The following is a 21,068-nucleotide window of genomic DNA, read 5'->3' on the forward strand; positions in this document are numbered from 1 at the left end:
TAAGGATAGGATATAAAACAGGATAAGGATAGGATAGGATAACAGCAGGATAACAGTTATACTCAGTTATCATATCCTATGTTTGGTGCACACAGGATAACAAACATGATAACTATTATATTTTGTTTTTAATACATACTTGCTCATAATAATATGATAAGATATATAACATATTTAATTGACAAAATTACTCTTGTAAAACAATTGTTATTTTTTTAAAATTATTTTGTAATACTTTGAATTTTATAAATAAAAAATATAAATAAGTAATCAAATAACTTTATATAATTTAAAATAAAAATCATGAGAAAATAATCAAGTTTAATTTTTTATATGAATCATGATCAAATAAATAACTCAATAATATATACATGTTAGATAAGCCAAATAAATATATGATATATCTCATACGTAAATAATAAAACTATTATTGCAAAAGAATTATATTTAATTTTTTATAAAATTTAAATTAATATCCCTATTTGTCAATTTTTTAATAATCATTTTACTTTAAAATATTGTAATTTTAGTAAAATTTTGATTTTTTAGAATATATAAATTACAAAATTACCCCTGTGAGAAAATCACATATATATTTAAAAATTAATTATTTAATTATTTATATTTTATTAATTTTATTTTATGTATTTTAAATATATATTATAAAATAAATCAGTAATTTTTTTTTTCTTCTTATCCTATCCTGCTGGTAACTCAGCTCAAATTCAGGATAAGAATTATAACTAGAGAGACAGGATAGGATAAGCTTCATGATTAACTTATCATATCCTGCTGTATCACCAAACACTGGATTGCGGCAGGATATGATACAGTTATCATATCCTGTCTCTTATCCTGTGCACCAAACGGGCCCTAAGGGTTGTATAGTTTGTCGTTGATGTTCTCTTTGATAATGAGATGTAAGAACATTATAATGATCAACGGTTCATTTTGATTGAAAATAAAACGTTATAATTTACTTCATCCGTCCTAAAATATAAGCAAAAATGTGTCAATGCAACTTGATGTATTTGGTTCAAAATTTGAACAGAATACATTCACTTTTGTTGACTAATTTTTGCTTATATTTTGCGACGGAGGAAGTACCATGTTACTTTAAAATTGCAACATAAAGTGGATTTTTCCATGTGGTGGTGGTGATTCCGCCACATTTCTTAACATAATGTTATAAGATATCGTTCTGCTCAATGAAGAACTAGATGATTCCAATTATGAGATTTGAAATGAGTTAAGATCCTCTTCATCTCTCAATTTTTGCCATTATTAAAATTTTAGAAATATAAATACAATGATGTTATTCTAAAACTTAAAATTACAGCTTAAGAATGTTAAAAAAACGAAAAAAGAGAGAAAACAGTTCACAATAAATAAACGCAAAATATTATTATAAGACCATGAACACTACAATTCAATGATCTTATGTTCTTTTCTTACAATATTGCCTACATCGAAAATTGAAAGTGAAGATGCAGGCATTTTGCTAGAGATTCTTCAAATGTAAGTTGATCTTCATGTTGCACAAAAATATTTCCTTGATGACAATAACCGCAAAGAAACAACACGTGTAGAGGTAGCACTGATAATGAGTTTGACTGTTTAAGATCTAAAACTATCATAAAAATCGTCTGCAATCATCATATACTCATTGAGACGTTCTATTCCACACAAAAATAACCTTTTTCTGCATATCACCTATGAAATTTACCTTGTTCAAGATCAACTACATCGATGCCAACAAGACATTATTTCAAAGAAGAAATCTCCATGTTAACTGACATAATCAACAACCTTCCCTCAAAGCTAAACATATGGCATGTGATGCGCCATTTGCAATTGATAAAACCTTGTGAGGTCCTAATCCATCATCTTCCATTAAAAAATTGACTTCAACAGGACATGATTGTATCTCCGGTAGCCCAGGAACTCCCAATTGAGAATCATTAGCATTTCCCCACATATATAACTTTCCTTCATCTGTTCAGAACAAAAAAGTGCTTGTTAAAATTTGCACTACATTGAGTTCAGAAATTGCTAAACAATAATTTATTTATAGAAAAGATAATATGAAATTCCTTACTTATATTTTCGGCCATAAAGTGATAAAACCACAATAAAAATAAACATGCTAGTCTCATAATGACATTTATCCGACTCAAAATCAGGCTAGGCCACACTCAATCAATTTGATAAATTCCTGACCCATGCCAGGCCACACTGCTGGATCGTTGTAAACTTGACAAACACAAATATTTCTTTATAAACCCTAATTGAAACTCAAATCACATTCGGACTCTGAGGCGGGGTTATGTCAACCTCCATTTGGCAGCCATGAGACAGTTTGGTGCAATAACAACACAACATTTTTCAGCACCAAATCTTTAAGTCTTTGACCTTTTTCTGTTATCCAAATGGACTAGTTTCAGCTAGGGTGAGCAAGGGACAGGTTGGGACTATGTTGTTAACTTCAGATAGCGGCAAGTCGCGCCGACCCCGAAAATGCTATAGTGGAATAGCGGGTAGCGGGATGACCGCTTTTGTGAAGATTAAAAAACCATGTACAAATTCAACACAAATCCAGCAACATACATAAATACTAAAAAAATACAAAAAATTAAAGGGACATTCATACTAAATAATTATAATAAAATGTCATTTCCCATAAAATAAATCACAAACTATTGTTTTCTTGCTCTTGCCTTTATAAGAATTCCACTGCAACCTATATCAAGATTGTGACCAGTAGGCTTAAAATAACCGTTCTCAACAATTGATATTGCACTTGCAGAGCCGAATGATGATGCCATTGCAAATACAACAGGGAAGAACTAAATCTAACAGAGCAATACAAACAAAGCAGAACACTGAAAAAACAAATCACTAAGACATGTAGAGAACAGAACACTTAGAACAGAAACCGAGCACTAAAAATGAAAAAAAAAAAACAAAAAAAAAACTATGAAGGAAACAAAGAGGAACAATAACTAGTAAGAAAAGCAATGAAGGTGAAGTGTTAAAGGGGAGGAAGGAACAGAGCGATGGAGGCGAAGTGTTAAAGGGGTGTGAAATGAAGAAGAAAGCAGCGTAATGGATTTTTATAACATGATTTTGAGAAATTAGGGCACCCAAAGGGGTGTGGAAATGACCGAAATACCCCCAACTTGATTAAGTAATTTCCAAAGTTTTTTCAGCAATTTTCCCCTCCAAAAGATAATAGCGGCCTAAAAACGCTATGGAACTGACATAGCGACGCCACAAATCCGCTATTCTCGGCCGCTATGGCCGCTTCTCTCAATAGTGGTTTACGGACCTCTAGCGCAGCGGAGTGGAGAGGGGGGTTACCACTATGCTATAACACTATAGTGGCGCTATAGTGCGCTATTAACATTGTTGCAGAAGTCATATGAAAAGGACTTGCAAGTTACAACTGCAGATTAATTAATGGTGGCACATAATGGCCAGTGGCCACCATAAAAAATAACAGCATTTGAAGAGTGGCTGCTAGCTTAAAATGCCATGCACTTTGGAGCATTATATAAATATGCTCACGTTGGTCATTAGACAATAGACTCTCTAGGAATTATGATGAAGGATAAAAGTTATTTATGCATTGATGAAGTTAACAGTTTTGTATATAGTAGGATATGGCAGGTGAGGTGAATTATCTTACCCGTCACAGCTGCTGATGAAGAACCCCCACAAGAAATATATATAATATGCTCATGAGCTAAAGCCTCCACAAATGATGGTATCTTCTTGCTCTCGACAGATCCATGACCCAACTGACCTTGTGCACCATGGCCCCATGAGAGCACTTTGCCATCATCTAATATAAATCAAGAATGAAATACTTAAAACGATATATAAACCATTGGGAATAGAAATGAAATTTAATACTAGCTTAAAGTTGCATCAATTTACCCGTTAATGCAAGGGAGTGATATCCTCCACTAGCAATTTGAATTATTCGAACCTTCTCAAGGCTAGGAACTGGTCTTGGTTTCCAACCACCAATTTTATCACCTCTCCCAAGTTCATAGTTAGAATTTGCTGATAAAATGCCAAAATTGTGAATTTTCCAAAACTAAACCACAGCATAAATGGATTGTGCTATTTTCTAGAACAAAGTATAGAGAAAATAAAACATAAAGGATGTAACAATCACCTCCCCAGTTCCACAGTTGTCCTTCCTCTGTCAACGCCATTGTGAAAAATCCCCCACAACAAACAGCAGCAACAGGGAAAGGTAATTCTTTTACTTTGCAAGGGATACTAAGTCCGCCAGCATGATCTGGGCCCCGACCAGGACCAAGGCCCAATCGACCTTCTCCTTCTTCTCGACCCCAGATATAAAGCTCCCCTACATCCAACATAAACCTGCTATCAGTTTCAAAGTGTGTACAATTATCGGAACATCTAGTTCATGTTAAATACTATTGGACATTCCCACACAGAAACTCAAATTAGTCTTGGATGATGTTAGAATATATGAAAAATATCTCATAATATTTGGATGAGATCTTAGTGTAATTTAGAGTTTCTTAGTATTTGTGATGTACTAGCGATGAATCAGTTGTGACTTCACCAGTCTCCCATCGTGAGTCATACCATTGGTGATTACTCTTATATCTCACAATCATTCATGCCACGAAGAGTTTATCTGTGGTTATTATAAATACCAATCTCAATTTCAATTTTAATTTATTTTTTTCTATTTAATGATCACTCCAACGACCCTCTTCTTCCTTAGTTATCTTGCCAAGTTATCTTTCCCACAATGCTCATCTCTGCAACAGCCCTAAGTTGCCTTTAAATGTTACAACCATGTTTTGTGGAGTCCATATTATATTCATTGTTTGGGTTGTATCTTTGATCAATTTAGAACACTTATATGATGATTTGCTTGCTTAATTAATTGGGATTAGGAGCTAGCAATTACAAAATTAGTTTCTCTTTTTTAATGGTTAGTCTCTTGTACAATGACAAGACCACGATCATAATTTGAAGTCTTCATCATTCTCTTTCCTCTTTTCTAAGAATCTTATCTAAAATTAAATTCATAACTACAAGTTGCTTTCAACATGTTAATTTCTTCTAGGTATAAACTTCACTGAAAAAAGCATACAATGTAGGGTTAAAAGACATGGAAAAGCAATGGTTTGACGCAAGATAAATACACAATTGAAGTGATGAACAGCTTAAAATTTTATTTTCTTATGACTCATCAATCTAAACTTGTGTTTAACAGTGACAAAATAAAGTACTGGCCAACAAAAGAACCTGATTCTGTTACTGCTGCAGTATGCGCTCCACTAGTAGCAATATGTTTTATAGTCCCCTCCCAGGAGCCTTTTACCAACCTAGGGAATAGCTCCCTATGATATACCGAGTGTCCAAGTGCACCAAAACCTCCATAACCCCTGCAAACTTTATTTTCATCCATACAAATTAATGTTATTCAGAGAAGAGAAAGTGGATAATGACCTGCATAAAACTTACAATATTCATCATAAAATTTAACAAATTTTTAGCTCTTGAAACTCTGCCACTCTCACTTAGTCATAAATATAAACATAGTTATGGCATTATGTGGGGACTTGAAGAGTAATTTTCCTCTAGACAAACTTGATTTTGGTATGTTTGGTTATTTTGCATCAGAATTAATTTTACGTCCGAACTTCAGTTTGACTAGAACTGCTATAGAGTAGCTATTGTAATAAGTTGAAAAATTTATACAAACTTGGTTATAAAAATTGTTTTTACAATAAAAACATCTAAGCATAAATCATTTCAAAATCACATTTTACAATAAAACTCGCAAAAAATACAACCTTTCGCATATTATTAACTGATCATGATCCATGGCCCTTCTTACCATAATGGTCAAGCAAAGATGTCTTAGTTAACAATAGTATTATTCACCAATCTCTTGAAATTTTAGCTTCCATTTTTCTAGCCAATATTGAACTATCAAACTAACACTTTGAATCGAAGACATATCTAGTGTCTACATACCAAGCGTCAATGTCTATCTGGTGTCTACGTGTAAGTGTAAACGGGTAAATGCCATGCTTGATGTCTAGTCTACTTGCCAGTGTCAATATCGTGTCTGGTGTCTAGGTGTCAGTGACGTGTCCGGTGTTTGTGACAGTACCATAGACAATAGACATATACAGTCTTCTACAAATATACATTAACATACACAAATAATCTTAAACAAAATATACAATTAAATTAAATTAAACTAAGATAAAAGGTTGAAAGTGATTCTGACCATGTAAAAACTTCACCAGCAGAAGTAAGAGCAACAGAATGCAACCCACCAAGAGCAACAGAACTGACATTATCAATATGAGGATTCAAAGTAGGAACAAACAAAGAATTTTCATGACCTAAACCTAATCTACCACCATCACCTTTACCCCAAACCCAAAGCTCACCATTAACAACCAAACAAGAATGAAAAAGCCCACAAGAGATACCCATTTTCACCACTTTATTATTACTACTACTCCCTTCAGGCCCAGGTAAAAGCCCGGGGATTTTGAAAAGTGTGAAATTGGATTTTGGGAGATGTAGGTTGGTAACTGGAGATGGGTAGAGACGAGTTTCTTCGACGCCGCCGCCGAGTTGGCCTGAGGCGCCTTTGCCCCAAGAGAGGAGTTGGATTGTTGTTGAGTCCGGGGTGTCTGTGGTGTAGAGTGTGGGGGTTTTGGTGGTGGTGGTGGAGTAGAAGGAACATAAGCGGTGAGTGAGCGTCGCTATGCGGTGGCGGTAGTGGTGGCGGATCATCGCCATTAACTCTGTTATAGCTGATCCGCGGTGGTGGTATTCTGGTAGTAAATAATCACTTTCACTCCCTTATTTACTCTCTTTTATCAAAAAATAAATAAATTAAGAAGTCAACATTAATTTTATAATTCAGTCTCTTAAAATGCGTTTGAGTAGTAAAACAATAAGAATTGGACAGAACAAGATAAATACAGTACACGATAAAATTGTATCAAAAGGATATAGGACGATAATATTTTTATATTCGAAAATAAAATGGGTATTTTCGTATTTTTTATAGTTGTATTGTGGACAAAAAGTTGTCAGGTGGTTCAGTGAGGAACAAAAAATCTTGTTTTTGTCTCGTCCCTTGCTGGCTAATTTGTCCATTTCCATAACCTGTTTCAAATCAAACAGGGTACAACAAAAATTGTCCAGTCCCCTATTTTTTAGCGGATCAAACGCACCCTTACATTTGCACCGAGATTAACAAATGATAAATATAGTCATATTTATCTTTATTTTATTAATGCTTTAAATTTTATAAGAGTACAAATTATGAAGTATTACTAAACGTGCAGTGGTGTCTTATAAGGAATAAAATTTTGGGACAAAACTAAAAAGATAAAAAGATTAAAAATTTGGATGAAGGGAGTATAGCTTATAAGCTTTATGATTAAAAAAAAACTTACTTATAAAAGTTGTTTATAGTTTATTTTACTAATTTATAACTTAATATTAATTAAACATGTTTTTTTTATGTGATTTCATACTTAATCAATTGTGCTAGATCCACTTGTAAGTTCATCCTCTTGAGTAGCCCAATCTTTAGAGTCAAAGTCACTCTCACAACTTTTGCATATAGTATCTTGCTCTCCATCTTCAATATACATTTTGCTCATCATTTCCCTTTCACCTTCTTGAATAATGACTTCCCTAATATAATTTTGAAGTAATTTTCCCTTTGATCGATCGTTGCTCCTATTTTGCATCATCTCGGCATTCAAACTCCTCTTACTTGCATTCCAACGGTATGAATAAAAAACATGTATGAATAAATATTTATGAAAAATGAATATTAAATGAGAGAGGTTTAAGATGGTTATGCCATCTCTCCCAGCATTGTTTTCCAATCTTGCCATCTATGAACTTAGCAATATAGTACCAATCTTTAGGCCCCAACAAATCCAGGAGTAGGATAAGAAGTCTACAAAAATGGTAGGTTTAACTACACATTTGGTCCTTTACGTTTATTTTAGGTTTCAATTTGGTCCCTTACGTTTAAAAAGTATCAATTTGGTCCCTTACGTTTATTTTAGGTTTCAAGTTAGTCCTTTCCGTCAATTTTGTCACATGTGGCAGTCAATTTGCATATGTGGACTGACACGTGACACTTGGACACAGTGACACGTGTACTGTTCAAACGTTGAAAGCGACAAAACTAACGGAAATGACTAACTTGAAACCTAAAATAAACGTAAGGGACCAAATTGATACTTTTTAAACGTAAGGGGCCAAATTGAAACCTAAAATAAACGTAAGGGACCAAATATGTAGTTAAGACAAAATGGTAAAACATAATTAATTGTTTTTGGCTGGTCAATTGTCAATAACAAATTGAACAAAACATTTACGAACCTACTACATTGGGTTAAGATGAATAAAATTGACAAAACATTCAACAAATATTTGGTATAATTAATTGTATTTTTGGTCTTCTTAGTTTACATGTTTCAACGATTTTGGTCTCCTATTTAAAAATCAAACATTATTATACATTATTTTGATTTTTGCTTTTGCAGTTTTATCACTCACCTCATTTTGTCACCCTGAAATGCTGATGTATTTCATTTTTTTATTAGCTGACATATAAAACACTAATGCGACAATACACACATTGTAAATAAAAGTGACATGTGGCCAGACTTTACTTATCTCGCGATCGAACTCTGGACTACTAGGCCCCTTTCCCCTAGGGTTATAAACCAAAAAATAAATAAAAGTGACATGTCAGTAAATCTTCTACATTAGAGATAAAAGGACCTATTTTGACACATTATGTTTCAGTCTAATGAAGATGATTGCTGACATGTAATGGTTATTTACCATATGTATATTAATTGCTACATCAGGGCTTATGTGGCATTTAGTAACAAAATACTCCAGGACGCATCAAAATTTCATGTACACATTAAAAGTAGAGGGCAAACATGTTTGATTTTTAAATGGGAGAACCAAAATCGTGGCACATGTTAATTGGGGGCCAAAAGCAATATTGGGCCTAAATAATTCTTGTAACCCTAGAATATTTTTAGAGATCTAACTAAAATCATAAAAATATTGTGAGAGAATACCCAATTTTGAATGATTTTGTTCAAAAAAAAAAAAATTATACATGTCCTCATATGCAATCCATTTTTCTTTGATTTTATTAGTTGTTTGGGTCAAAATTTCTTCATTCTTTTCCTGGTCACTTGTTTTCTGATTCTTATCACCAAGAACGAGTCTTTGATCAGAATCTATGAGCTTAGGAATCATTTCCATAGACACATGTGCATCATAAATTAGTGACATTGATAATGCGGGACCCACTTGAGGCTTTGATGTTATGCTTAGATAAGGGGGGAAAACTTTCTATGGAATTTGGATCAAACTCCATAAAAATATTTGATTTATGAAAGTAAAGTAAATTGGGAATTTGAGTATAAGAGAATTAGGGTCCAAAGGTTTTTATAGGCTCTATAATTTTAATACTTAAAAATTTGTATAAAGAAATACAAAAATAAGTTAGCCGCACGACACATAAACAACGATATGATATCATCAAACGCTTTAGATTCATTGCTTCTATGGCCGTTGAGTTTCCACTTGAATACCTAAATTGAGAAAATATTTTACTATATTGATTTATTTATTTATTTATCTCCGTTTACCTTCTCTTATGGTAATTATATTGTAATCGAAATGATTAGGTAATTGTTACAAAGCCTTGTATTTTACTAGAAACTTTGAACAAATAATTAATTCACATCACACAAAATACTTGTCTTGTTTTCGAATTAATTTACACGGATCAATGTAAAAATGAGTAATCCATCAAATTGGTCATATCTTTTTAAGATACTCTTAAGTAGGTCTTTGGTCATGTCTTAATGATTTATTTTTTAAAATGAATTTATCAAATTCAAAAAGAAAATGACCAGATAAATATGTACAACCTATAAATAACAACATTATCAATTGAGCTAGGTTTTACATATATTTTACAACAATCTTTATATGAGCCGATCTTGAGTTCACTGAGAATGCACACAAAGCTAGTATAGATATATAAGACAAACATCAAACATTTGACTTGGAATTACTATAACTCAAATGGAATACTACTAATTCCTCCATCTCACAACAATAACTGTCGCAGTTGCGGAGATCGAACTGTGATCCTACTTATCAAGTTCAGCGTCAATCACTACTGAATTAACTAACGATTGGTATCCTCAGCTATTTTTTAAAGTGTTGATTTTTTTGGATTTTTTTTTAATATATGGAATGATGAGATTATAAATAGTTTAGAGTGATATATGAAAAAATAATAATTTTTGTCAAAGGTAGCAAAATTTGTTAGTTTCTATTGTATGTTTAAATAATCTTAAAATTAAATGATACTCCCTCCGGTTTTAATTATTATAAGTAAATTTTCACATTTTAGATTTATTGTATAAACCATAATGCATTTGACCTTAATTATAAATCATATACATTAGTTATCTAATGAATCTAAAAAGTAAAGATTTACTTATAATTAAGGCTGAATGAAGTTTATAATTATAATTAAAAAGGAATTAAGAAAGGAATTATTAATTTCAAAAATTTCTTTTTACCAAAATAGATTACAAGATTAATTTGAAGTTTGACTTTTTCAAATATTTGTATTACAATTGACTTTTTCAAATATTTACAATTATATATTGTTTGCTGTTTTTTTTTATTAATTGAATTGATATTAATAGAAATTTTACAATGGTCTTCAAGTCAGGGGGATTTGAATTTCAGTCCTTAAGTTTACAATGTCTCATAAAAAATATACTTTCCTTCTAATAAAAATGTGATTTAAATCCAACCATTTTAAGTTAAATGCATTTTTGGATTCCTATTTTGAAGGAATCTTGATTTTAACCTCCTCATTTTAAAATTCATAATTTTATAGCCTCTTTATTTTATATTTTTCTAAATTTTTCCTCATCACATTTTTTTATTTGCCTCATCACATTTGAGCTCACTTTTGTTGATGTGTAAAGTAAATTAATGATGTGGCAGTGCTATAACACTCCATATTATTGTCTAGATATACATATTATGTTGTTTAGGTGCGGGTATAGTACCCATACTCAATATGAGTTACGGATTTTAAAAAAAACTAAGGTACGTTCATATAACTTTTTTTAATATAGTTATATAAATAAAATAATAGAATTATATTGTTGAAAAAAATAAATAAACATAAAAAATATCACAAGTAATTCCAATTATTCAAAAACATCTTATCCGTTGTTTCATATTTTCATATTGTTGACAAATACCATAAGATTTATTTCTACTGACGGTCACTTATAACATGACACCACATATCACTCAGAAATACTAAATGAATAGTTGAATGAAGCATATTCTTACACCATTTCCAAATATGAATGTATATATAAAAGAAAAAAGAAAGAGAAAAATGGGAGACAAATGCCAAAGTCGAACAGAAACATGAAGAAAACAACAAAATAGAAATTAAATTACATCAAGTGAAGCCTAGGTGCAAACACCAAATAGAAGCAAAATATGTAGTGTTACATGTACTAGACATGTAATAATGTTCACATTTTTGGTAGTAGTGTTCAAAAACTTGAACTAGTTCATACAACATTTTTTAAACACTCTTTGGTTGTGATGGTGTGATTTGGTAGCAAAGATGATTTTCAAAAAAGCTCCTTTCCTTAGTAGTTAGTGTTGATTCTGCACAAGATAGATAAATAAATTTATTTGTTTGACACAATAGGAATAGTTAAAAAATAGAGTGAAGACTCATTCTAATCCCGCAAAAATTTTTAACGGGTCAATTGACATTTTCATACTGGAGACAAACTAGTTTCCATTTTGTTATGACAAAGGGATTAATTTGACCTCAGTATAAAAATTTCAGGACGCAAGGACTAATTTAAGCTTTATTTTGTTAGGGGCCAAATTATCCTGTCAAAAATTTGCTAGGGACCAAAACGTATATTCATTCACTCTAAAAAATAAATCAACATGAATCCTACCTTGAGAGATGTTGAAGAAACTCAATTGTCTGCCTCAAAAGAATTAATCCTTAAAGATGTGAACAATGAAGGTAACTATAGAGCTAGTAGGTAAGAGCTCAAAGGTGCAAGCATCACCAACTTTCAAGTTGTTGTCCTTTGCAAATTCCTTCCATCCACTTGAGTACATTTCATATCTTTCTAATCCATTGGCTATCCTAATTAGGTACTTTGCTGACCAAACTTTCCCATTTAATAGCCTAAGATGAATATCTCCCTGCTTATTGTCTAAATCTAATAAGTGTCTTTTGCCAAACTCACTTGGTATATGCTGCCAAGCAACAAAAAATATACAAATGTTCATGATTATCATATAGTTAAAGATTAAGCAAAAGAGAATATATATATATATATATATATATATATATATATATATATATATATATATATATATATATATATGCAAAAGTAGATTTTCATATTATTGATTAATATTGTATAATAAACATTCAATAGAAAGAGTAAAAAAATGTTTGTAGTCCTTACAAAATACATCAAATCTAAGTTTAACCCGAACCAGCTCGTATAGACTAAACTTAGATGAGAGGTACGTATTTTATAGGGACAAAATATATTAATTTAACTAAAAAATGAAAACTTTTGGGTAAAAATTTCCAAGGTATCATTTACAAACTATGTAACATCGACACTTTAGGTTAAAACCGTTTCCGATGTCCGATAAGTGTCGGCATTTGATACTGACACGACACTAATACATGTGGTAATTTTCAAAAATATCATTTTTTAAAATGATTATCTGTGTCAATGTGTGAGTATCAGCGTGGTATCCGGTGTTCGTGTTGCTTAATTTTCCTAAAAGTAAAATCTTTCTTTGCATTGCAGCTTACCAGATTACAAGGACCATGCATGTATGATGGATTCATGACAACATAAAAGGATGGATTACAAGTTCTGAAAGAAGTTGCTCTGTCAAGGGCTTTAACTTTCTTAGCAATAACAAATTGCTCTCCTGCAAAATTAGAACATTCTTAAAACAATTGAAACCTACTAAATGTATGCAAACTCCAAATGGTTTACTAGTGTTCATATGAGACACATACCATAGAAAAAACATAGGTTAAAATTACATTTTTGCCCCCTTAACTTTCACAAATTTATAATCGTAACTTTAGCTTTTTTTTGCAAAAGGTTGGCTCCGCTCATTTTGACCAAGTCAATGCAACGCGGACCAGTGACTCACATTCCAAGTCAACACACATGGACAAATGACTAACATGACATGCTGATGTGGCATGTGAGTCACTATTCATGTGCGCGTTACTTTGGTCAAAATCAGAGGGGAGCCAACCTTTTGCAAAAGGGACTAAAGTTAGGGGTTAAAAGTTCTATTTTGAAAGTTATGAGACCAAAACCACAAGTTGTGAAAATTGGGGGGTCAAAAATACAATTTAATCTTAAACTAAAAAAAGAAAAGAAATACAATTTAGCCAAAAACATAAAATGAAAGAATCAAATTAAGAAGGAAAAGAGAAGCTAACAACTCGTGTTAACATGTGAAGCATGAGTGCATGATTCATGAGACATTGTAAACACAAAATCTTATACCTTCACACTTTTTATCAATATGATTCATAGCTGCTACCTTTTGCAATTTCTCAACTTTAACACCACTGCTACTTCCAATTTCACATGGTTGATGAAATTCTAAGTTAGCTTTCCTCTTTTGACCATTATATACCCTTTTAGCATCAAATCTTTTCAAAGGGTATTTTATCTCAAATGCACTCTTATCAAATATTTGTACCTCAAAATGGGAAATTTTTTCATATTTGAAAACTACAAGATGTCCATGAGCTAGAGAATGATACTCTACAAATTCTTTCCAACCCTTTTCAAACCATATTTTACCATCACTTTTTACCAAATTTATTTTCCATTTTTCACCATTTGGAGTCTTTAAACATATAATTTTTGTTAAGCCTTCTCCATATTTTTCCACAAACTTTCTTGGCATCATCTGTCAATATATTAATTAAACCATATTAATAATTAATAATAATAATTGTGTCAAAAAATAAATAATAATAATAATAATAAAATGCATTATAGAGATAATCTATAACAGTAAAAACTAAAAGAAAAATTAATAAACATCATAAAAAGTGAGTAAAAAAAAAATAATAATTAGGCAAATATTTAAATTGTAAATGACAACAAAAGCTTGGTAGGGTTGAAGTGATGTGCTTACAAGCTTTCCCTCATGAAGGTTTTGATCACATATGATCTTGAAAAAATGGGTTGGCTTCACATGAGGAGATTCATTAGCCATGATCGAGCTGAATAAAGTGTAAAACCTTAGGGAGTGAATATTGCAATGGAGATGCACAAATAAGAGTGGAGTTTAAAAGTAAATGTTATTCATTAATGAGAAGTGACACTCTTACTAGTCATTTATTTGTGGCTGTTGAGATTTTGGATCGATTTGTCACTTCACTTCTTAATTTTAAACTCTTTATTACCCTGCTCTCTGCTCAATGCTCATGCGTGTGACATAATGTAATTATTATTATTATTATTATTATTTTATCATTATAATGTTTTCTACAATCAAGTGTTTACAATTGGACAAAGGGAAGAGTTTTATTTTTAACAGCAAATTTTATTAGAAAGCCTCAAACAAAACATAAAATATGCCGAGCGAGGGAAATTGATACATAAGGGACAAAAGAAAAAACAGGAGCTATAAACAAGCCTCCTGACCCAAAATATCTTATGAGTTATGTTACTTTAAACAAAATATCAAACTTTTACAATTACGAATGCGATTTAAAAATGTTAACACGGTGGTCTATGGGCATTTGTAGGGGTGGAAATGACCCGAGCCAACTCGCGAATAATTCGAAGTTTGATAACTGTCTCATTGAACTTGGTTCATCACCCAAATGAGCTAAACTTGAGTTAAAAATTAAATTCGTTAAATAAGTGAGCTGAACATAAACTATATATAATTCGACTTGTTTGGGTCATGAACTAGTTCAGTTAAAAACATTAAGGTGTAAATTAGCAATGCACACCTTTTCGTTTTTTTTTATATATAAATATCATTTTGCCGTTCAAAAAAAAACTTTTTCATTTTGGACAAAAAATCATTGATATTTAATTATTTTACACTAAAAAATTGAAAGTTAATTAAATAAATTTTATTAAATGTTATGAATTCATTTGCTAATTTACACCCAATTTTATGTTTCAAGTTTCAACTTAGTAAGTTCGACACTTTACTTTATTTTTTTCACAAACAAATTTGTGGATACTAATGTAACAATTATGTATGATGGTCTCACTGTTTTCGTTTGTTTAGTACTAATACGTATGCGTATTGTCGAAAAGGAGAAGATGGCCATGAGCTGGAGAATGATATTTTGCAAATTCCTTCCAACCCTTTTCAAACCATATTTTGCCATCACTTTTTACCAAATTTAGTTCCCACTTTGCACCATTTGGTGTCTTAAAATATATAGTATTTGGTAAACCTTCTCCATATTTCTCCACAAACTTTACTGGTATCATCTGTCAATTAATCACACCAGATTAATATGTATGCTAGAACTCAAAATTATAGCCAAGTCGGCTTAATTAAGTAAAGTTGTAGGAGTAGGACCAGTTAATAATTTCATTAGGCCACATATTTTGTTGTCCAACCTAAAACATTATGAAACACCAACACAAACGCCGACAACATATATACGATACGGACATTGACACTGTTCAATGTATCATACGTGTCAATATCATGTTGGACATTGACGCGTGTCTGATACCAGAACATGGCTAATATGAGAAGTGTTCATGCTCCATAGCTAAAACATAACAGCTCGAGCTCAAGTTAGACCAAGCCAAAAAAATTTACAAGTATGTTATTTTAATTTTTCAAAATAAAAAAAAAAAATAAGCAGGCCAATCGGGTTGGGCAAAAATGGCAAACAATTGCACTTCCACTAGTAGAAAAATGACATATTACTTAAGAAGTTTACATCTGACGAACATATATCAGATGTGAAAAGCTTTATGGAGTAGTATTTACATCTGGTTTCAATATCCACAGAAGGAAAAAATATATAGACAAAACTTGTTACATCTGGTTTTAATATCACCAGAAACAAAACTGAACGCGGTGGCAATACTGTAATTATCGCGAAAATTGTCTAAAATAAATATATATCTGGGCAAATATATCCTCAGATGTAACAAGTCAGGTTGAGTAAATAAAAAAAAAATTGGAACCAAATAATTGATTCAAGTGCAAAACACTCTCAGACGCGTACCTACACTCAAATATAACACTCTCTCTCTCGATGTCAAGAACAAAAGCGAAGAACAAACCCAAACCCTCGATTCGTCTCGATTCCTCTCTCGATTCGACAATCTCTCACTGTCACTCGTCCTCTCGATCTCGATTTCGTCCTCTCTCTCACAGTGGTTCTCTCGATCTGGATCTCGAACCCTAAGCCCCAAATCGAAGCTCAGTGAAACAAATTGAAGCTTTTCTCAGATTGTTATCGTTCCTCTCCCTACAACTGAAAACACAAACAGGTACTGATTCTATTCTCAAATTTTTTAATTTCTTTTTGTTTGGTTAAAGACTGAATTCTAATTATTATCATTATATATCTTTGATGATGATTATTATCATAATAATATGTAATTTTTGGGGTTTTATGTCCTGCTGATGTGCGTTTTTTGTTTGGTTTTATGTGCGTTTTTTTGGGGTTTTTATCTTTTTGTTCTGCTTTTGGTTTGTAGGCGTGTTGCCCTGGTAGTCTCTTTTTTATGTTTGTTTCCTATTGTAATGTGTTGATAGAACAAATCTAACGGGTTTGTTGCTTTAGTTTCTCCCTGACTATTGCTTTGTAGTTTCTATTTCAACCAAGCACTGCTTGTACTTGTGTCTTTAATAAAATTTTGCCTCATTTAAAAAAATTTTGGGGTTTTATGTTGTACTCTACTGTTGGATATCACATGGATGATGATTTCATGAATTTGAATGCACAAGAATAATATCTTATTATCTTCTTAGTTTATTCCATGTTCTGTCTAGAGTTTTTATTCGATAATCATGTTGTCATTATTACTATTATTATTCGTTTTGGCTGTGGTGTTCTGTTTGTTTTCATTGTGTAGTAGTTTTGCTGTTTATTGCTTCTGTAGGAGAAGTAGAACTTGATGGAATTAACTTGATATGTATGTTAAATTTCGATTTTTATGGTGAGTTTTTTTGTCTGGTATATAGTGGTAATTGGTAAAGTTTAAGTGGTTCATTTGAAATCTGATTCATTTAAAGTTTCAATGATTTTTGTTTTGTCTGCTATATAGTGGTAAATTTAACACAATATATTATTTATGTTGAGGAGTGTCCGAACATCGTTTACTTCAATCTGTTGGTGTATATATTGAACTTGGTTTTCATTATGGTTTGAAGTTTGCTTCTTACCAAAACAAAAATAAGACTCATTTCTCCATCTAAAATTGTGACACTAAAACCAAACAACCATGTATGCTTTGTTGCGTTAATCTTCATTAGTAGTTCAATCTAAGTTGAAATTCATTGGTTTTTGAAAATATTGTTACAGATGGTTCCAAGGAATTTTGTTGAGAGATATTGGAAAGATGTATCAAATCCAATATCCCTTAGACTTCCAAATGAGTCTGTTTGTAAAATGTTGTGGGTGCAATTTGGTGACGAGATTTGGCTTCAGGATTGGAAAAGGTTTGCACGGTCGCTTAGATGCGGAGATCTTAAAGTTTTTCAATACAAAGGAGGATCAGATTTTCATGTCATTATACTCGACGATAGTAAACTAGAAATTGACTATTCAAGTATGATTTGCAACGATAAACAAGAAGCTAAAGAGAGTGATGATGATGGCTATGTTGAGATTACAAATGAGGCTGATAATACCAAACAATCCCTCAAGAAAAAGAAAATCAACTCAAATGATAGTGATACCACTACTGCTACAACTCAAGTGACAAACATTGTCAATAGAAAAATTAATACAAAGGCAACCCAACAAAAAGTCTCAGGCAAGTTAATATACATCCTTTTACTTATATAGCTATTCATCGGTAAAATATGTTTTTATTTGGTCCCTATATCTCAAATTTTGTTTTTAGCCTTTCTATCCACTTTTCAATCTATATAGCTTACAGGTTTTTAGGCTGGAACTAATTTACTTATTTTCAAGATGTGAACTTTATTTTGTACCTTTAAAGTTTTATAGAGGCTAATGGAACCAGAGGAGGCAGCGGTAAGAAAGCTAAGAAATGCTCAAAAACTGTAGATGCAAATAAGAGAAGCTGCACTGATGCTCATCCTAATGAGAATCCCTATTTCACTCTTAAATTATCGCCATCTTATGCGGAAGCTGATAAATTAATCTTGGTATGTTTCCTATACTTTGTTTAGTAAATTCTAGTAAATTTGGTACTTAAATGTGTGAGAGACTTTCATTTCACTATAGGAACTGAATGTATTGAAATTACAAACAAATCCCCAAATTTTCTTTTCCTTTTTTAGGTGTGAGGGTCTGCAGCTTTTTTCTGTTTTTTTAGTTAGTCTTAGACTCTCTTTTTTTTTTTTTTTACAAAAGAGTTAGTTTTAGACTTTTAGTAGTCACAATTTGTTGAATTCTGTTTTTGGTAAGTTTATCATGAAATTCTGTTTGCATATTCTTTGTTGAATTCATATGAGAATTCCATTCCAATATCAATTTCTACAGCTTCCTCATTGCTTATATTTTTCCTCTTTGATTGCTTCCTAGACAGTATATGGACTATGTATATCTTAAATGATGTTTCAGGCAACTACAAGATACTGTGTTTTTATTTTACAAAATGAATTTATATGGACTTTCATTGATGTTGTTTTCAGGATTTTTAAACCTTGTTGAAGGAGAAAGACAAATTCAATCCTGGATGTTTTCAAGAAGGAGAAAGACAAATTCAAACCTGGATCTAAGGTAGAAGAAAATTAAGGGTTGTTTAAGAACAAGTGGAGTGGCAGCAAAAGCTGCGTTTCTGTTACTGAACAGCTCGTCTAGTGAGAAGCATCATCGCCTAGCGACGACAGCAGCGTGCTCTGCCTCTGTATGTTGTTCTTTCCCCTATCCAACCATTCTTGATCGTAGGTAAGCAAACTCAAGCTCTTTTCCTTCTCTCTAGGATTATTCTATTCTTTTGGTGTTACAAATATCACTAATCCCATTCTTGGTAATTATATGTGGCTTGTTTGGAGAAAGAGGCTGTAATTAAAGTATTTGGAGCTGAGAATTGAATGAAAATGGAAGGACATGGCCATTTGGAGAAAGGTATGAAATTGGAGATTGGTGATTTTTAGAGGAGTTTCATGGAAACTCGTACTTAGGGATAGACCCTCACTAAAAAGTACGAAGTTTCCCATAATTAATAAATGCATGACAACAATAGGATTTTATGGGATTTAGAGTGAGTTAAATTAAAAACCCAAATTTAACTCTACCGTAATTAAAGTATATGATATAATGTCTATAGCTAATGAAATGGGACTATAGGTGGTTAAATTATCAATTTTTGCAGAAAAACGCAGATTATGATGTTGTCGATGATGAGGCTTAGGAGCTAGCTAGGTTATGAATTGCAAAACAGCTGGCAACTTGTTTTCTTGACCTATACAATCCCGAGGTAGATTATGATGTTGCCAATGATGAGGCTTAGGAGCTAGCTAGGTTAATTTGTGTGATGTTACAATGGATTCACATTAATTATGATGTTTTGAATTGTAATGACTTGTATTTTGCTTGAATGTTATAACATTTTGGATGAATGAGTTGGTATTTTGCTTGAATTGTAATGACTTGGTTGAATGTAATTGTATTTTGGTTGAATGTTGAATTGTAATACTATTTTGGTTTTTTTTAATTACAAAATAGGATTTAAAATATAAAAAAAATAAAAAACGCAGGATTTTGAAAAAAAAATTAAATAAAGTTACCATTTCACATATGGTGACTTGGTTAGATGTAAAAGGTCCAATTTAATTAAAAAATAAAATAAAATTGGTCAGCTGAAACACGAGAACAGAGGTAAAAGGGGATAATTTTACATCTGGCGAATGTCAGATGTAAAAAGCGTAAACTTACTACATCTTGTACGTCTACCTCTGACTAGGTTCAGATGTAAAATGGGGTTTTGGTTAGATGTAAAAAGTGTTTTCTGTACTAGTGTTCATCCCTCTAAATGGTTCAAAGTTCCCCTGTGTTGTCTCATCTATCAGGAGATACCTTCCAATCGTGCAAACTTTTCAAAAAGATATCCTCGAGTAGTGTTTTTTTTAGTGTGAGTAATGCAGATGACGAAGAGTAACCATTCAAGTATGTAATTAAGGAGCCTAGTCTATATATTGGGACATTTCAAAATTGACAACTCTAAATTTGAAATTACTTTGTTTTTAGGTTAGACTAAGATGATATAATGGAAATGAATAGTACTTTCTTAAATAGAACGCATAAAGAGTGTTATAGGAGCACTCGTTAGCAAGATCCTATAAATTATTTAGTTATTTAGGCACTATGTTTTTCGGTCCTTAATATAAGAAAATAAGTAAAAAAAAAAAAAAACTGTTCTTTGAGTATCTTATGTATTTGATAAAAAGTAATTGTTGTAAACAACATGCTTTTAAAAAAAAAATAATACATAAACAATGAACAGCATGATTTATAAAGGCTTACAAGCTTTCCTTGATGAAGGGTTTGAGTAAGTATAATCTTCAAAAAGTGGAATTGCTTAACCTCAGGAAATTCACTAGCCATCATGATTTTGATCTCAATGAGGTTCTATAATTGACGGCATTTCTTTTTATTTTATGGTAGTAGCTGAGATTTTAGGTTAATTGTTTTATTTAATTAAAACTTTTGATTACCCTATGACCAAAAA

The 21,068-nt window shown here is 31.8% G+C and overlaps 4 protein-coding genes across 7 annotated transcripts; 1 reads left to right on the top strand and 3 right to left on the bottom strand.

The window, feature by feature from the left end:
* Positions 1-1,224: 1,224 nt before the first annotated feature.
* Positions 1,225-6,922, bottom strand: LOC123892975 (RCC1 domain-containing protein RUG3, mitochondrial). 2 transcript variants are annotated; one of them, XM_045942891.1, is made up of 6 exons: positions 6,293-6,871; positions 5,299-5,438; positions 4,184-4,378; positions 3,940-4,068; positions 3,689-3,844; positions 1,225-1,995 (listed from the first exon to the last, which is right to left on the bottom strand). In XM_045942891.1, exons 1-6 carry the CDS (start codon positions 6,814-6,816, stop codon positions 1,802-1,804), a joined length of 1,338 nt encoding a protein of 445 aa, XP_045798847.1. In that variant the 5' UTR covers positions 6,817-6,871; the 3' UTR covers positions 1,225-1,801. The 2 variants fall into 2 exon arrangements, with proteins under 2 accessions (XP_045798847.1, XP_045798848.1); XM_045942892.1 differs by having other exon boundaries at positions 1,230-1,995; positions 5,299-5,445; positions 6,293-6,922.
* Positions 6,923-11,560: 4,638 nt separating this feature from the next.
* LOC123892443 (B3 domain-containing transcription factor VRN1-like) lies at positions 11,561-14,438 on the bottom strand. The gene is made up of 5 exons (XM_045942224.1): positions 14,347-14,438; positions 13,704-14,115; positions 12,986-13,107; positions 12,099-12,408; positions 11,561-11,793 (listed from the first exon to the last, which is right to left on the bottom strand). The coding sequence occupies exons 1-4, from the start codon at positions 14,425-14,427 to the stop codon at positions 12,142-12,144; spliced, it is 882 nt and encodes a 293-aa protein (XP_045798180.1). The 5' UTR covers positions 14,428-14,438; the 3' UTR covers positions 11,561-11,793; positions 12,099-12,141.
* Positions 14,439-15,384: 946 nt separating this feature from the next.
* LOC123890029 (B3 domain-containing protein At3g18960-like) lies at positions 15,385-20,946 on the bottom strand. Its single transcript, XM_045939569.1, has 2 exons — positions 20,864-20,946; positions 15,385-15,668 (listed from the first exon to the last, which is right to left on the bottom strand). Exons 1-2 carry the CDS (start codon positions 20,942-20,944, stop codon positions 15,462-15,464), a joined length of 288 nt encoding a protein of 95 aa, XP_045795525.1. The 5' UTR covers positions 20,945-20,946; the 3' UTR covers positions 15,385-15,461.
* On the top strand, positions 16,658-19,056 carry LOC123890028. Of its 3 annotated transcripts, none has more exons than XR_006802688.1 (3): positions 16,658-16,691; positions 18,372-18,540; positions 19,030-19,056. XR_006802688.1 is itself a non-coding variant. In XM_045939567.1 (3 exons), the coding sequence occupies exons 1-3, from the start codon at positions 17,978-17,980 to the stop codon at positions 19,036-19,038; spliced, it is 387 nt and encodes a 128-aa protein (XP_045795523.1). In that variant the 5' UTR covers positions 17,955-17,977; the 3' UTR covers positions 19,039-19,056. The 3 variants fall into 3 exon arrangements, 2 of the variants coding, with proteins under 2 accessions (XP_045795523.1, XP_045795524.1); XM_045939567.1 differs by lacking the exon at positions 16,658-16,691 and adding an exon at positions 17,955-18,186; XM_045939568.1 differs by lacking the exon at positions 16,658-16,691 and adding an exon at positions 17,955-18,182 and having other exon boundaries at positions 18,380-18,540.
* Positions 20,947-21,068: the final 122 nt, after the last annotated feature.

Source organism: Trifolium pratense, linkage group LG6 (assembly GCF_020283565.1).
Source record: "Trifolium pratense cultivar HEN17-A07 linkage group LG6, ARS_RC_1.1, whole genome shotgun sequence".
Classification (NCBI taxonomy): Eukaryota; Viridiplantae; Streptophyta; class Magnoliopsida; order Fabales; family Fabaceae; genus Trifolium; species Trifolium pratense.

Coding starts and splice junctions, on each gene's coding strand:
- LOC123892975 (XM_045942891.1), bottom strand. CDS start 6,816: ATGGCGATGATCCGCCACCACTACCGCCACCGCATAGCGACGCTCACT. Junction 5,439..6,292: donor GCTGGTGAAGTTTTTACATG/GTCAGAATCACT, acceptor TAAAGTTTGCAG/GGGTTATGGAGGTTTTGGTG. Junction 4,069..4,183: donor ACAACTGTGGAACTGGGGAG/GTGATTGTTACA, acceptor GCATTTTATCAG/CAAATTCTAACTATGAACTT.
- LOC123890028 (XM_045939567.1), top strand. CDS start 17,978: ATGATTTGCAACGATAAACAAGAAGCTAAAGAGAGTGATGATGATGGC. Junction 18,187..18,371: donor CAACAAAAAGTCTCAGGCAA/GTTAATATACAT, acceptor GTACCTTTAAAG/TTTTATAGAGGCTAATGGAA.
- LOC123892443 (XM_045942224.1), bottom strand. CDS start 14,427: ATGGCTAATGAATCTCCTCATGTGAAGCCAACCCATTTTTTCAAGATC. Junction 14,116..14,346: donor ACCTTCATGAGGGAAAGCTT/GTAAGCACATCA, acceptor ATATATTGACAG/ATGATGCCAAGAAAGTTTGT. Junction 12,409..12,985: donor TGCATGGTCCTTGTAATCTG/GTAAGCTGCAAT, acceptor GTTGCTTGGCAG/CATATACCAAGTGAGTTTGG.
- LOC123890029 (XM_045939569.1), bottom strand. CDS start 20,944: ATGGCTAGTGAATTTCCTGAGGTTAAGCAATTCCACTTTTTGAAGATT. Junction 15,669..20,863: donor CCCTTCATCAAGGAAAGCTT/GTAAGCCTTTAT, acceptor ATTAATTGACAG/ATGATACCAGTAAAGTTTGT.